Genomic DNA, 16,332 nt, shown 5'->3' with positions numbered 1-16,332 from the left:
GGAAGCCTCATTCCTGTCAATAGAATTTTAATTCTACGACAGACAGCAGGAGGGTAGAAGGGAAGGAACAGGAGGGACCAGTCAGGTGCAGTACAGCACCGCAGATCCTCTCTACTTACTTTGTACTGAGGAGGGCAGGGATCCCCCGTAGAAGCAGAATTGTAGAGTTGGAAGGAACCCAAAGGTCATCTAGCCCAACCCCTGCAATGCAGGAAACTCAGCTAAAGCATCCATGACAGATGGCCATCCAACCTCTGCTTAAAAACCTCCCAGGAAGGACAGTGTACAACCTTCCAAAGGAGACCGTTCCAAACTGTCAAACAAACAGCTCTTACTGTCAGAAAGTTTTTTCCTGAAGGTTAGTTGGAATCTCCTTTCTTGGAGTTTGCAGCCATTGGTTCGAGTCCTACCTTCCAGAGCAGGAGAAAACTTGCTCCATCTTCCATGAGACAGTCCTTTAGAAATTTGAAGATGTGTGCCTGAAATCTCAAATACAGTGGTACCTTGGTAGTCAAATGGCTTGGCTTCCGAACAAATCGGCTCCCGAATGCCGCAAATCTGGAAGTGAGCGTTCCGGTTTGCAAACGTTTTTCGGAAGCTGAACGTCCGACGTGGCTTTTGTGGCTTCCAATTGAGTGCAGGAAGCTCCTGCAGCCAATCGGAAGCCATGCCTTGGTTTTCGAACTGTTTCAGGAATCGAACGGACTCCCAGAATGGATTAAATTTGAGAACCAAGGTATCACTGTACTCCATCCCACTTTCATGCCACCTATCTGTAGACCATTCTCTGCAGCCCAGGAGGATAATTATGGAGAGGGAGACATCATAATGGACAGTAAAGGATTAGCTGCTCCAACACTTGCTTTCTTCTTCCCTCCCCATTCCCTTTTCCTTTTCTGTTGTGTCTATTACTTCTTCCTTTTCTATTGGGTCTATTACCATTGTGAATGGACTGTCTTATCTTTCAATGATACACATACAGCACTTGGAAAATTTTAGGCAATTTATAAGTGTTTAGAAACAAACCCGTCACCTTGAAAACTTTATACATTTTTTGAAAAAGAATTTTTAATATTACATTTAAGACACTCCAGAAAATGTTTTTAACAGTTCAAAGCCTGCCCAAGAGGGTGAACAGTAAGAACAATAGATTTTGAACAATGCTGTGCCCTGGGAAGCCCATAGGGGTATGCAGAGAAAACGTTCAAAGTGGATCGTGTCTATTATCAATTCCTGAGACCAGCCTTCTGGGATAAAACTACCATTGGCCCCAGCAGGCATAACTATACTGGCAATGCCAGAATAAACAGAATATAACTTTCTCCTAGGGCCACTTCATAACACTTTTGAAATTGGGTTATTCCTGAAAGCATTCAACGTTTCAGAGAAATGGATCTGCTAGTCCTTACATGTTCAAGTGCAGGAAATCTTGTCCAAATTAACTCATCTAACCAAGCGAGTCCCTCAAAGCTGTTGTGTAACTGTAAATGTAAACACTGCCGTCCTTTTGCCCAGCCAGCAGACAAGTGTCAGTTACAGACCACCTGGCGAGAGACCAGCTCCCTTCAGAGTTAGGGGGCAGCAGAGCCGTGCACTGCCCCCAAAATATATCCCAGACAGCAATGGTTCCAGATGTTAGCACAGCTGCTGCAGAAGCGCCCTTCACTTCACCCTCCAAGTACCTAGAGCCAAAAGCAATATCCAGATTAATGCTGCCCCATAACATAACTATTTAATTTTTTTTTAAGTAGAACTAAAATGCAAGAGCATAAAGTCAAAATAAAAACAAGAAACACAGAGGACTCACACGATTAAAAACAGATTTAACATTTTTCTACAACTTTATACAAGGCTGTTTTCTTAAAATCACAACAGTGCAGTAAAATCTGGATCCTTAAAAAGCCTGCTTAAATAGAAGTGGAAGTTACAGCATGTTTTAATGATCCTCATCATCAACCAGGAAAAAAAGCTGTTTGTGGAAGAGGTCCAGGATGTTCAAAGGGCAGAGAAGGTGGCAGGCAGAAAGTGGTCTGCACTTGAATGATAACCCATCATGACACACGCCAGCAGAGGCTTCATTAGGAACTCCTGACATGAAGAGCTGCAGAGGAAGCAGCTCCCTTCACCAGAGTCCAGGAAGCGCCAGTGCTTAAAATCAGATTTACACAGGAGGCTGGCAGGAAGGAGGCAGTGCCCTCCCAGTGACCTAGAGCTACAGAAGCATCAACAGGAATGTAGCTCCACTGGGCTGGAAAGAAAGTGGAGGAGGGGAAGCATGTGCCTTGAATACAGGACATCCCTGGTCCTTGCTGCGCCCAGTTAACCTTATCAGAGGTAGCAGGACTGGGAGAAACCTCTGCCAGAGAGCCTGGGAGCTGCTGTCAGCCAGAGTAGGAAGAAATGAACTAAATGGGCAGTCAGATCCCCATACCCTAGTTTGGCTGCAATCTGCTCTAACTGCTGGTTTTATGGGTGGAAACAACAACAGCAAACAACAACAACTTGCCTTCCTGTGATTCCCAGGGGAAGGGATAAGGACATCAGCCTGGCACTCCTCGCTGTCTTGGGGTTGAGCACAACCACCTGGAAGGCAGGGTTCACCCATGAGTTGCTCTCCTTGGCATGCGGGTGGCTCAGAACTACAAACAGGAGGCCCTGATCCACAAGGAAGGAAAAGCAAGTAGAAATGTCAATTCAGCAAGCAACAAAAGTAGCAGCGACTGGTGGTGGAATTGTGGGAGAGGAGATCCAGGGCTCAGGAAAGTGGTACCCCCTTAACAAGACTGTGACTCTGTTTCTAACCCACCTCTAAGACTCAAGGCATGCTGCAGTCTGAAAGCTGCACGCAGCTTGCTGCAAACCTGACTGAAAGCAGAGCTTCTGTTAAAATCTCAGATCGCGAAACATTTTGGTCTGGCTCTTAGATGCCAATCCAGAAACATTTTAACCGAGGGAACAGAAGGCTACATTGATAGAGACTTTGCTGATGGCCTTACACTGCAATGGGATGTAGGAGGGAAAGCAAGCTCCTAGGAATGCAGAAGTAAAGGGATTTAGGGCCTTCAAGGTCAAAGTTGGACCTTGGTGGTATCTAGAGCTAGGGAGCTAGTGCAGCACAAAGACCAGAACACCAGGGGAGGGCACGGGAGAAGTAAGTGCAAGGGTGCAACTTGAATCCCAGATAGCCTTTTCCCCAAGATGCCTTGCTCCTTGACCCAGCCCAAACTGCAGCACTGTGTATTTCACAGAGCAGAACCTGCTTTAAGAGACATACCGAGTCAGAATAGGCTTTGTGGCAGACAGATCCTGGGTAGGAAGAACCAAGGGGCACCTTTCTCAGCAGCTGCCCAGTTGTCAAGTTCCTGCAAAAGGAGAAAGCAAATGTCACCTGCTCCTGTACAGAGTGCAGCAAAAGGGGAGGTGGTGTGTAGAATCAAACAGTGAAAATGTTCTGGAAGGCCTGCAAACACCATCTTGATAGTCAGGATAACCCCAAGACTAATTGTTAGTCGCTGCAAAAATGAGGTCATCTATGTTTATCTGCTTTGAAGCCTTTGTTTTGATTCAGTTAGGAGAGGAGAGACTTCTCCCGCCGGCTGCCTGTCAGCTACTCCCTTATCCAAGGAGATGGATGCGAGCTGGGAAGGGGCCTCTAAGCCAGGGGTGTTAACTGGGCTACTGATGCCAGCTTGCGTAGCTTGCTTTGTGTATAAGTATTGCTTAACATAGTAGCACCTTGCAGACAAGTCATGATGGCTGCTTGCTGTTTCGGCATCTGCCCTGAGTCTGTAAAGGCAGCAGGTCTCTTCAGGCTGTGTTGTAAGTTTACACCTTGCTTTAATAAAGCACTAGAACTGACCATTCTGCTGTTTTTGGCATCGTTCTTTGGCGTCCTTGCACCAAACCACTTGAACAGGCCCTCCTCGGGATAAATGGCCATGAAGGCAGCCTGGGAAACAAAACCCTGCCTCTGAGAGAGGGACAAGTTACAAAGAAGGGCCTGTAGCTCAGTGCTAGTGCACCTGTTTTGCATTCAGAAAGTCTTGGGTTCAATTTCTAGCCCCTCCAAGTAGGGCTGGAAGAAACTCCCCAGTCTGAAACCCGAGAGTTTCAGTCACTTCTGGATTTCGATCGTTTGGGAGCCAAACATTTGAGAACTAGGCTGTTCAAAAACCAAGGTACAACTGTATTATTAGTAGTAGTAATTTACCACTCTATACCCACAGGTCTCAGGACTGTCCACAGGAAATCCACTATCAATCACGACTTTCTGGGCTTGCTAAGATTAGCATGTTAAAAATACTGTTTCCAACCCACCCCAAAATTTAAAAAATATAAGACAAACGCATGCTGTTGAATTACCAAATCTTAATTTTTAAAAAATCATTTAAAAATATTTAAAGTGTCCTTTACTAGTCTCCTCTCCCCACAAACAAATATTTCCTCCCACGTGAGTGGGGGTGGAATATACGTTTATAAAATTGCAGTGTACCTTTTTCTGGTTTCCTTATGAAATATAAGTCAAACATCAGAGTCTCATTAATTTAGGACACTTGTAAGTTTTTAGATTTAAAGAAAAACTTTGTCCTGGCAGTGGTGCAAGTAAACTCCATACAGATGCTTACCAGACTACCAAGCAATCTGTGGTAGTCAAGGCAATTAAAGCCTCCTCCATCCCATCCACTTCAGCAAAAGCCAAAACAGTCTCTTCAGGAGGCATCAAAGCCTGCCTCTCTTTACTCCTAGAAACAAAAGAAAGCCCCAGGGATGTTGAAACCAAGCTGAAAGAAGTAGAAGAAGCCTCAAAGACAGCAAAACACCTTTTGTCTTCATTGCTGCTCCAGGAGATCAGTGGACCCCCAACACCAACTTTCCTTTCCCACTGCTGCTGCCGCCCCTTCTCACCTTCCTGTCTCAGAGAAAGAGAGGACTTCCACTTCTTGGTCTTGGAGTGACCCACAACTACTGACCAGCCTCCTATTCTTTAGTCCAAGAACAGCATTTATGTTTCCAGTTTTGACGAGGGGTTGCTTAACACAGCCATCTTCAGAAGAATAAAACAAGAACCTAGAAGAAAAGGTGACATGGTAGCTTTTGGCCCCGGTTCCAAGCATGGTTGTAATCCCTCCCTTATGTCAACGGCACTTACTTCAGGCACGTATGCTGAGAACCTTAGTGTATTGGTAACATCTCTGTGCTACCGTGCAAGAAAAACAGGGTTATTTGACAAGGCAGTCCTCATAATTCCTTGCCTCTGTCTTACAGTATGTATTGTGAACTTCTGAGTTTTGGGTGTATTTATGTTCACTACAAAAAGGGTCTGCTATGTTCAGCTCTTTTAGAGAGCACTGCAAGGAAATTCTGTATTTCTGCTTCTCCCAAAGGCCACGAGGTCATTGATGGGAGGTTTCCTGTGTCTTTTTCTATGCATAACTGTGATAACACAGTAGCCTGTAGCACCGCTTGCTGAAAAGGTAAAAGGTAACTGTACTGGTCTGTAAGAAGCATTGCAAAATCCGTATTAGAGCAATACCTTCATTAAGCCAGCTGAAATGTCGCGAAATACTGTGCAAGCTTTTGAGTTCTCCAAAACTAACAACATAAAAAAGGCCCTGCTGAATCAGACCAAATACCAAAGGCCCATCTTGTCCAGCATCATAGAGGCCAACCAGATGCTTCTGGGAAGTCCACAAGGGGAACCTGAGTGCAACTGCAGCCCTCTCCTCGCTTGTGATTCCAAACAACTTGTATTCAGAGGATGCTTCCTCTGAAAGTGGAGGTAGAACATAGCCATCATGACTAGTAGCCATTCATGGCCTTATCCTACTCTTTTAAAGCTATTCTAGTTGGTAGACATAACTTCTAGGAGATCTCCATCAGGCTAGATGGCAAGCAATGCAAAGTGGGGTAGGGGGAGAGACACAAACGAGGTGCGCTTGAGAGTCTGCACACTATTTTGTGACATATCAGCCGGCCTAACAGAAGTACAATTGGATGAGTTATTAATACCCAAAGAGCAGAGCATCATGTTATAAGAGGGTCAATCTCACTTCTCTGCAGCAGCATTCAGAAATAACCGCAAAGACTTAACTGTCGAGGTTCCTTCCTCAAGGCCACAGCAGTAGAGCCGGCCTCTACTCAGAGCCCAAAAAGCATTTTTAAAGTAACACTTAAGGTGCACAATGATTATGTTTCGGAGGAACACACATTTTGGATCTCTGAAAACAGGCACAACTCACCTGATCTCTGAAATCTCCAGTCCTCCCAATGCAACACACACAAGGCTCTGGACACCTGGAAGAGGGACAATCTGAATGACCGGAACCTGGGGAATCAGAGTAACAGGAATCAACTCTCTTCCTCCTCATCCATGCTCCACCTTCCAGTACAAGAAGAGCCTGGCTGCTGGAAGAGGCCAAAGAGGACACATCTAGTCCAGCATGCTGCTCTCCCAAGGGCCAACCAGATGCTCCAATGAGAAGCAGCCCAGAGCCAGTTTTTGTTTCCAGAAGTTACTCAAGGGCAACTGCAGCAAATTGTTGGTGCTATGATAGCCACCATGGGGCAGACCACACATATTCTATTTCAGCAGGAGCAAAGACCCCTTCTTTCTAACCTTTGTAAAGTGCCAGGTGTGCACAGAGCCCCAGTGGCCGGTCTCCAGATGCCTCCAGAGGGAAACGGAAGCCTCACAAGCTGTCACAACACACAGTGCTGTGAAGTCAGCGGCCTCCCACCACACGGTGCCCACGTCCACTGAGCATGAGCCAGAGCAGCTCTGTACAAAACGAGAGAGAAAGAATCAATAGGGGGAAGGTGGGCGGGAGGGAAACATTGCCAGCGCTCGCAAATCATGTGCCACAAAGAGCTTCCAGCAGCAGCAGAAGCAGTGGGTTGGTGCTCCCCTACACAGGGAAAAGCAGCTTACTGGACACGTGCAGGCACCAGACCAGTGGCTAGCTCAATAAAGGGGCCGAGGCTCAAGCTTGCCAGGAAAGCACCTGCACATCCAGGCCTTCCTCCCAATATGGACCAGATGTGGTCTCCCAGTGCTTCACTTCTAAAGGCCTTTCCCCTGTTCATGCCAGACGCCCTGACGACGTCAAGTACTTGCACATACTTGAACCCGACTAATCCTGCCCTTCTGCGTCCTCCCCACCTCTTGAGACTGAGAGGGAGAGCACACATGGGCACCCAACCACAATACTTCTGTCCTCCGCACACACACACGCAAAAAAAAAAAAAAAGCAGCATTCTTGGCACTATCCTGGAGGCCTGTCCTGAGAAAGGAGAGTGTGATGGGAGGATGCAAGAGAAAGGAGAGCACCCAAGAGGGTGGGGGTCACCGTGCCACTCCTCTCACTCCACAGGCAAGTGGCTATCTGCACCACTACAATATTTTGTTACCTATTCATAACCATTTCTGAGCCGCTTAATTTTTTTAACCCCTAAGCAGTGCAAGCTATGTACAATATAAATACAATCTCCATTATAATGAAAAACCCAAACCAATAAAACAGAATAAAAGCATATAAAAGGAAATATAAACAAAAGTGTGAATCAGTGCTAGCAAGCCTGAATAACATTGTCCATGCAGGGCCCAACCTCCAGGGGGAAAAGGACACATCTGTGTCCAGAAGTAGGTAGAATCGGAACAAGGCATTTTTTTAAAAAAAAGTGCAGACATGCTTTTACATCAATAAAGCACTTTTTAAAAAAGTGACATGGTTTTCTTCTTTAACCTTTAGTTTTGAGGTCATCTGCAAGCTCCCTTTTCTCTGGCTGTCCTCCACTGGGTCTTCTACGGCCACTTTGTTCTGCGATAAAACATCAAGGTAATAAAATGAAGAACCATATGGCTTCCGGGCAGCAGAGTTCCCACCTGCCTCTTAAGCACCAGGCACCTGGAATGCTAATAGTAGATTGATAAGCAATGCAATAATTGTTAATTAGTCAGATAGGTACTTGATGTTTGGCTAGATTTCTTTGGTTTTATTTAATTGGGGTGTACTGAGTTGCCAAAACTGTAAGTGTAATGTTTTAATGTATCATATATTTTGATGTTAGCTGCCCTGAGCCTGGTTCCAGCCAGGGAGAGCGGGATATAAATAAAATATATTATTATTATTATATCTGCAGAAATGTGATTTTGGACAGACAAGGGTACCTAAGCTTGGCTCAAGCACAGTTGTCCCAAATCAAGATTCCTGGAAGTAAAGGTGAAACATGAACTCTCAATATTCCAACCCCTTGTATGGGGTTGGGAACCTTTGGTGCTCCAAATTTTGTTGATCTGCAACTACCATCATGCCTAAAGGGGCTGTTGGGAGATGCAGTTCAGCAGCATGTGGAACGACAGAAGTCTCCCACTCAAGGTAGGCTATACATCTGTACCAAGGATTTATGCATGAAAGATACTGCCTAAGGGCAGAAGCTTGAACTAGGCTGCCTTCTTTTGGACGCAAGGGCATTCCGTACCTAATAGGCTAAAAACCAACAGTGACTTGCCCCTTGCTGGGAATGGTCTTGGAATGCTCATGAACATTCTACCTGCTCAGGGATAAGGTTTCAGCCACAGTACCCTGGCAATTGATGCAGCTTCTGTGAAAGAAAAGTTGATCTGGCTGGGAAAGGTGGGGGGACTCTCACACAGAGCTGAATGACTAGTGTTGGCAGAAACCGGCTGAGTAGGCAGGAATGTTGAGGGATGGGTAGCTAAGGGGACCCAAGTGAACTCCAGGTGGTGACCAAAGAAAGGGGGCACAGTAGGCGACAAGAACCTGAGGAATGGGCAGAGACTGAGGGATGAAGGGAGGGAGAAACAGGCAAGACATAAAAGCAAAGAAAGGCAAAGACGTAGAGAGGCTGTGGGAAACTTAGGCAGGGCCAAAGAACAGAGAGTGTCATGGAGTTCTGGAGGCAGCCAAGAGAAAGGAAAGAAAGAGGTACACAAGGGAGCGAGTTTTGATAATAACTGCAGTTCCTGGAAGGTCAAGCCTGCAGCTCTGACAGAAACGCCTCTGCTTTCTCCTTGGGAATCCCAGAGACCTCTACAATTATGACCGAAAGCAGAGAGCAGTTGGTACTACCCAGCAAGAGTGTGCGAGCACTGATTGATAATTACAGCAGAATGTGGGTGGAGTGAGTAATAATGTTCAGCTGCATTTTTAGCTGCTCTTTTGTTTTATTGAAAACTCTTAATTATATAACTTGTGCTGTAAATATGATGCTCTGCTCTTGTTGATTTTTGTTTGTACACTGTTTGGAAAACAGCACAGAAATTGTATGAATAAACCAACCAACCATAGGCTCCTCTGCTCTTTCTTCCTGTTTGGGGGATTCCTTGTAACACTCAACAGACTCGCCAGCTGATAGCAGCCTTTCTTCAAAGCTGGCCACGTCCTCATCAGGCTTCCAGCTCTTTTCCCTTTGGCCTTGTGACCATGAGGGCATCCTTTCACCACCTCCCTCTTCTTCCTCTTGCCTGCTCCTGGGCAAGGCAGAAATACCTGCAGAGTCCCCTGGCTCAGGGCTGGCATGAGCTTGCAAAGCAGATGTGCCAGGTGTGCCTGGCAAGGCCTGGGAGGCTGGGGTTGCCCCCAGACGGGGGAAAACTGGAGTAGGCAGCTGGGATTCTGGGACACCCTCCAGGGCTAGAGAGAGGAACAACTCAGTTGATGGAAGAGCTTTCCGAGGGGAGCCCACTGGAAAGGGTGGTTCTTTCTCCAGGGAAATGGGATTCTCTCCTAGTGCTGAATCTTGCTCAGTGCCAGCCCCACTAGTGTCCTGGAGGCACTTGGCTGATTGGCCAGTGTCAAAAGTCTCTGGCGGATTTACAGCACAGGCTTTGAGCTTTTCCAGTTTAAGGAGCCCAAATTCATCTTCAGGTAGGTGGAATTCTTGGAGATCTAAGTTACAGGGCAGCCATTCAAGACTGGACATCTTACTTCTCTTGCCGTGAAAAGGAAGGGACAATTTGGGGAAACCTGTCCCAAAGAGGTAAAGTGAGGTAGGATCCTGAGATTCCACAGGTAGGCTGGCCCTCCTTCTACCTGCAATCACAAAAGAGAAACAGCTTAGCCTGTCATTCGCTGCAGTCATGAGGATCTTACTCTAGAAGGGCTCCTGGGATCTTTAAAGCCACTCTGCTTCAAATTAGCAGCAGGAGACCTGTTGGTTCGAAACATGCTCTCAGTTGTCCTGTGCTGAACCACCCAGATGCTCTAAGCTGTGAACTCCCCTGCATCTCAGGATCCCCCTGGAAGAAATGGACAGATGCAAAGGACCTGTGTGCTTCCAGGTACATTTTGAAAAGCCTTGTCCTCTGCCCCCATCCCCCAGCTCAATAAGGCCCCCCCAAAATGGGGAAATATCAAAGGCCACCAAGAGGCCTGTAAAATGGGCATATAGTGATCAAGCTAGAAATCCAAAAGCCCTCCCCATCCCCAATTAGTATGGGGCACAATCAATCAATCAATCAATCAATCAGGGAGCTCCTATTGTGTGCCAGCTGCACAGCACCTCCAACTCACTTCAAAGGGACCAGTCACAAAAAACTTCCGAAGGAGATCCTGCAGGTCAGCCCACCCACCCTCATGAAAATATGCCACCTAAGGGAGCTTCCTCAACTTGCCTCATGGGGAGGGGTTTCCACTGAAGAAGCCAAGCCAGTCTACACAGCAAATGAGCAAAATATTCCCGAGGGGATATTTACTGAGGCCTTTCATGAGAGCCGTTGGAGAAATTGGTGTGCACTGTGGTGCCCACAAATACTGCATTGGCGACCCTTGCTCTAAAGGGACCAAGTAGGAGCCCCCTCCCCAAGCTGCCCCTGGGTGATAAAGCTGAACAAGCTCTGGGTCCAGGGGGCACATACCTCGGGATGCTCCCCTCCGCTTGCATTTCACAGAGGCAACTTGGGGTGCAAAGTGAGGCAAGGGGTCTCTATCCACTTGTGCCAGATTGACCCCAGCGTTGTTCCGATTCCCAGCCTGCTCAGGAGACCCACTGTCAGGACAACGTGTCTTGTCATTTTCTTCCAGGCTTCCCATGAAGCTGGAGGGAACACTGGCCTTTGAGTTCACCACCTGTGAGACATGGACAGTCTCTAACTCAGTCTCAGGGTGTGTGGAAGCAGAAACTGCGGACTCTGCCGGCCATTTTCTGCCACTCTGCTTGGATTCCGCGCTGCCACCAGCTGTAATGTAAAGCACTGTGGCTTTGTCTCTTCCATGGTGGTTTTCCTTCCTTCCCTGAGCTTCACTTGGCACAAGAGAACTCTCAACCTTGTGAATTGTCAGCTCCACATTCTCTGCTGGGTCCTCCGCTGTGCAGGACATGGCCTTGTGATTAGACCTCCCTCTCAGCCTTCTCTTTCTTCTGGGCTGCACTAGGCCTTCACTCTGTACTGGATCCGCACTGGAAGATGCGCTCTCATTAGAAAGAGACTGAAGAGGAGAAGCGCCAGGGCTGGCACCAGAATCGGGAAATGGGAAAGGAACAGCCTCCCTCTCCTCACCACTTTCTGTCTGCCCTTGGGAGGACGACAAGGCTGGATCTGTGCTCTTCTCCTTGCACACAATTCTCTGTCCTTTCCTACTTTTGCCCAGCTGGGTTTGAATGACGGCCGCCAAGTTCACCTCCCTCTGTTGACTGGACATTCGCCGTGTTGTCCTTATGTAATACTCAACAGGAAACAGGAGCCCCTCAACTACTGTGCAAGAGCTCAGCACATCCTTAGCAGGTGTGGCTGGAGCCCTATCCAGGAGGGGAGATCCAGTTTCTTCAAGCTGATCCCCTAAACCCTTTCCACTGGGCTTGCTGGTGGGAGCGTCACTGCCGCTGAGCTCCAATTTCTGAGGTTCCTGGCATCGGCTGCCTTCTTGCTGCATTCCATCTCTATGTGTATGAGAGGGAGCCTCAGTGGTCACAGCTAAGCCTGCAAACCGGTCTGCCTCCTCCTCCATCTGTGGAGATTCATTCTGCATGTCTGCAGGTGACACAATATTCTTGACAACTGGACCTCCAGAGCTATCAAACAGGCCTTCCTCACAAAGATGCTCAGGTGAAGACTCCTGGCTTTCACGCGACAGATTATGAAGAAAGGTGGTTTGCCCAGATGTTTCCTGTAAACAATCCAGATGCAGCAACACAGGAGAAACATTGCTGCCTCTTCCTTCTTCGGCTGTGTTCCCTGAAGAGGCCACTGGGATGCTATGGTCCATCCATAAACTGTCACTTCTGTTGAAAACTGGTGACCTGGAGCCCTGGGAGCTCTCTGGCTGGGGTACCACATTTCTCAGAGGTGCATCCCATGTAGATTCTTCTTTCTCCTCCAAAGCCAAAGATGCTCTCTGTTGCACTTTGGTTCTACTTCTTGACAAACTATTCTGCTTTTTCTTAAGAACAGGACTAAAAAGAACCCTTTTGTGGTCCTGGTTGCTACACGAAGAACTCAAGTTTCCTAGCAAGCTGTCTTCTTGGTTGAAGGCCTCAGGCTTGAAGGTGACTGAGGCAGCTTTTGCAGTGCTCTTCTTTGAACAGCCACCATCTGTGAAGGAAAGAATAACAGCACTCTCCCATCAAGGAAGAACACAGCACAGCAAAACGAAACACATTTTAATCAAAAAAGTTGAAAACTACAAAGGCAGTTTAGCGTAAGACTGTTTCACTTCCTAAAGAGTGGAGAGCAGAGTTCAGGCTTGACAAATCTACTTTCCTTTTTTTTTTTTAAATTAAACCTAGAGATTTATTAAACAGAGTCAGGTACAAAAACCACTTAGAATTAAATAATTGAGTGCTGAGGAATTTCTTCTGAGTGCTAGAACTGAGCTCACAGTCCTTGTACAGTGGTACCTCCGGTTACAGATGGGATCCGTTCCAGAGGCCCGGCCATATCCCGAAAAGTCCGTAACTGGAGGCGCCCTTCTGTGCACGTGCCACATTTGCAACCCTAAGTTTGCGTATCCAGAGGATACGTAAGAAGAGGTACGACTATATACAAAAATACCGCTTCTGGTTAAACATACATATGGTATTTTCTTCAGATTAGCAATATGTGGGAACACAGAAAGCAGTATAACTAGAGGAACAGCTGTATAATATCAGAGCTGTATAATATAAACTGGATTATATTGCATCAGACCATTGGTCAATCTGCCTACTGACTACACTCCTGGCAATGGATCTACAGGGTTTCAGGCAGAGAGTCTCTCCAAGTCCTACCTGGAGATTGAATCATGAACCTGGTGAATTCAAAGCAGATGCTTTGCCACTGAACTACAGTTCTTCCAAATGTTTGATCTCAGCCTAGAAGCGTGTGATAAAAAGTGTCTCTGAAAATGTCTGGAGCACATCTCCCCTGCACAGTTCATCGTGGCTTATCCATGGATCTCACAAGTAGAAAGCAAAGGCTTCCAGTCCACCCAGCACAATTTTTAAGATGGCGTTAGTCCCAGTTCCCCTCATTTTAGAAAATAAGCACTCACAAATACCCCCGAGTAAGGGGCTAGTTCTGAACTGGGACACCAGGCCTCATCTGTACAGAGCCAAACAGAAAATGTGCAGGATTCTAAGTGAACAGAATCCAAGACCCCAACATGCAACGTTTTGGAGCAGAAACAACAGAAGAAAACTTAATTTAAGTTTTATGGCATCTCCCTGTAATGGTCTCACTTAGTCCTCAGCCCAAGAGGCCTGCCCAAGCACAGCATTGGGTGCAATACTTACAAAAAGTGCTCTGCCTTTTGGGAAAGGTAGAGTGAGCCTATAATACAAGAGTGAGAGCCATGAAGCAATGACTTCATCAGGGCAGATAAACACCCAAAGAACCATGGATCTGCCTTTCCAGGCTTACCTGCAAGGTCCCCTTCAGCTTCCTCTTGCATAAGCAACAGGTTTTTCTCTGCAACCGTTTTCTTGACATAGTTGTTCACCTTTTCAGCTCTTTCAGCACGCTACAAAAACAAAACAAAACAAGGGTAATGGAAAGACTGGTGCTTAATCAGATGTGCTTCCATTTTCTGCCAAAAATGTTGTTGTTGTTGTTGTTGTTGTTATTTATTAAATGTTTATATTGCTCTCCATGAGATGATCACAGGGGAGGGGTTACAACATAGAAACACAAAAATACACACTATAGAAACAAACAAAACAACACCTCCCCCCCCCCCCCGTTTAAAAGGCCATAGATTGCTTAATTAACCAAGGCCTGGAAGAAGAGGGATGTTTTTTGCCTGGCACCTAAAGATATGTAAGTAAGGAGTCAGGTGAGCCTCCCCAGGGAGCACATTCCACAAGCGAGGGGCCACTGCAGAAAAGACCTGCTCTTGTGTTGCTGCCCTCAGGATCTCTTGAGGAAGCACATGGAAAAGGGCTTCAGGTGATGAAACATCTTCCCCAACTGAAGAAATCAGTTGCTTATAAGTCCTTGGCAGGCACTATTGTTTACTTACCTGTAACCTGTGGAATGTTTTGCTGTATTCTCTTTTCAATAAGGCCAACTTTTCTTTCAGCTGGAAGACAAAGATGTTACAAGGTGGTCACCACAAGTTGTTTTAAAGCAATGTTTGGGAAGGCAGCAGCTACATGAACTGCGTTGCCAAACACTCGGTCTTGCTGGAGGAAGGAGGAACACAAGAATGCACACCAAAACAATGTACTCAAAATGAAGGGTTCTGTGTAACTTAAAACCGCATCCCCAACAGTATAAACAGGCCTCCCTCAATCTAATGCCCTCCAGGTATTTTGGGGTGCAACTCCCAACTGCCCCAGCCAACACAGCTATATGATGTTGGGGCTGATAGGGGTTATAGGCCTAACATCTGGAGGGCACAAAGTTGGGGGAGGCTGGTTTAAACAGATCCCCAAAAGGAGTACATAGGAAATTGCCCTATAGTGAGTGAGATAACTGCTGTATCCAGCTCAGTAGTGTCTCTACACTGAATGGCTATGGCTCTCCAGGGTCTCAGGTAAGGGCAGCTCAACCTGGAGATGCTGAAGGTGGAATCTGGGACCAGCTGCATGCCAAGCAGTTGCTCTACTGCTAAGTTATGGACCTATATATGGGCCAGTGGCTCTCCAGGGTTTCAGACGGGGTCTTTCTTACTCCCACCTGGAGATGCTGATGGGAACTGAACCTGGGAGTTTGTGTGTGCAAAGCAAGTGTTTATATTCCTTCCCTACAAAGTAAGATTCCATCTAGCTCAGTATTGCCAACACTGGCAGTGGCTCTCCAGGGTTTCAAGCAAAGGTCTTTCTGACTCCCACCTGAAGTGGGGACTAAAAACATGCGCTTTTTTTGTATGCAAACTGGAGTGAGAATGTTCTTCCAAGCCATGATCTTTCTCAACCTTGGGTCTCCCGATGTTCTTGAACTACAACTCCCATCATATCTGACCCCTCGCCATGCTGGCTAGGAATGATGGGAGAGTGAAAGCCCAGCAACATCTAGGGACCCAAGGTTGAGGAAGAATCCAGTCCACATGGTTCTAAATAAACAGCAGGTTTAAGCAAGGACATAGGAAACTGCCTTACACAAAGTCAGATTATTGGAGTCCATCTAGCCCGTACTGTCTACACCGACTGGCAGCAACTCTCCAAGGTTCCCAGCCCTATCTGGAAATCCCACTCATGGGGCCTTCTGCGTGCAAAGCACATGCTCTATACCTCAGAGTGAGGGCCTTCTCCCCTGTCCCGCCTCCTGAAATCTCAACCACAGAAAAAGAGGAGAGGGGCGGGCCTGGGCGGGCCTTCCTTCCCCAGCTCCCAGGCCAAAGCCCCTCTCTTCAAGAGACCCTCCCGCCCTTTCCTCCTCTGGCCAAAGCCCCTCCCTCGCGGCCCCTCTCGCCTGGCGCCCACCTGGGCCTTCTCCTGCGCGTTGAGGGCCGGGAAGTGGCCCCGCGGAGGCTCCATATTTCCCGCTCTCTGCGCGCCACGCACCTCGCGCCAGCTGCGCCTGCGCAGTAGCTGAACCAGCGAAACGGCGTCCATGGAAACGAAAGATTCGCCTGGAGCGAGGGAATGTCTCTGCGCATGCGCCATGTCAAGAAACGGGAGCTAGCGCCATAGAGACGGAAGGTAGAGCGGCTCGTTCCCCCTCCCGCGTCGCTATCACCCACCCACTTAATATTGCGCTTTATTCTCCGCAGCTGCGACACCAGAGCGTGCCCAACAAAGGGATGTCTAGTCAGAGCCGAATGTTGAAATAAGACAGGGCACCGTGGAGAATAAGGCAAGGGAGGGTGGAGTCGCCTTGTTTCAAACAGAAACCGGAAGTAAACGTATTCACGTCACTTTCGTCTTCAGTCATTGGCTGGCAGTGTTTGGAGGCCT

The 16,332-nt window shown here is 47.4% G+C and overlaps 2 protein-coding genes across 4 annotated transcripts in view; both read right to left on the bottom strand.

The window, feature by feature from the left end:
• Positions 1 to 16,332, bottom strand: part of ERN2 (endoplasmic reticulum to nucleus signaling 2) — a 269,302-nt gene that overhangs the window by 191,839 nt on the left and 61,131 nt on the right. The window lies entirely within an intron of this gene.
• On the bottom strand, positions 986 to 16,297 carry PALB2 (partner and localizer of BRCA2). Of its 3 annotated transcripts, none has more exons than XR_014504878.1 (13): positions 15,859 to 16,076; positions 14,454 to 14,513; positions 13,856 to 13,955; positions 10,877 to 12,550; positions 9,304 to 10,052; positions 7,743 to 7,817; positions 6,617 to 6,778; positions 6,078 to 6,325; positions 4,906 to 5,254; positions 4,626 to 4,742; positions 3,275 to 3,362; positions 2,507 to 2,655; positions 986 to 1,682 (listed from the first exon to the last, which is right to left on the bottom strand). XR_014504878.1 is itself a non-coding variant. In XM_083413234.1 (13 exons), the coding sequence occupies exons 1-13, from the start codon at positions 16,039 to 16,041 to the stop codon at positions 1,448 to 1,450; spliced, it is 3,840 nt and encodes a 1,279-aa protein (XP_083269360.1). In that variant the 5' UTR covers positions 16,042 to 16,297; the 3' UTR covers positions 986 to 1,447. The 3 variants fall into 3 exon arrangements, 2 of the variants coding, with proteins under 2 accessions (XP_083269360.1, XP_083269361.1); XM_083413234.1 differs by having other exon boundaries at positions 4,906 to 5,067; positions 6,240 to 6,325; positions 15,859 to 16,297; XM_083413235.1 differs by lacking the exon at positions 15,859 to 16,076 and adding an exon at positions 15,535 to 15,558 and having other exon boundaries at positions 4,906 to 5,067; positions 6,240 to 6,325.

Source organism: Podarcis tiliguerta (assembly GCF_965153285.1).
Source record: "Podarcis tiliguerta genome assembly, chromosome: 14".
Taxonomy (NCBI): domain Eukaryota; kingdom Metazoa; phylum Chordata; class Lepidosauria; order Squamata; family Lacertidae; genus Podarcis; species Podarcis tiliguerta.
The sequence above is the reverse complement of the archived record's forward strand: the minus strand, read 5'-3'. Positions and strand labels throughout refer to the sequence as shown.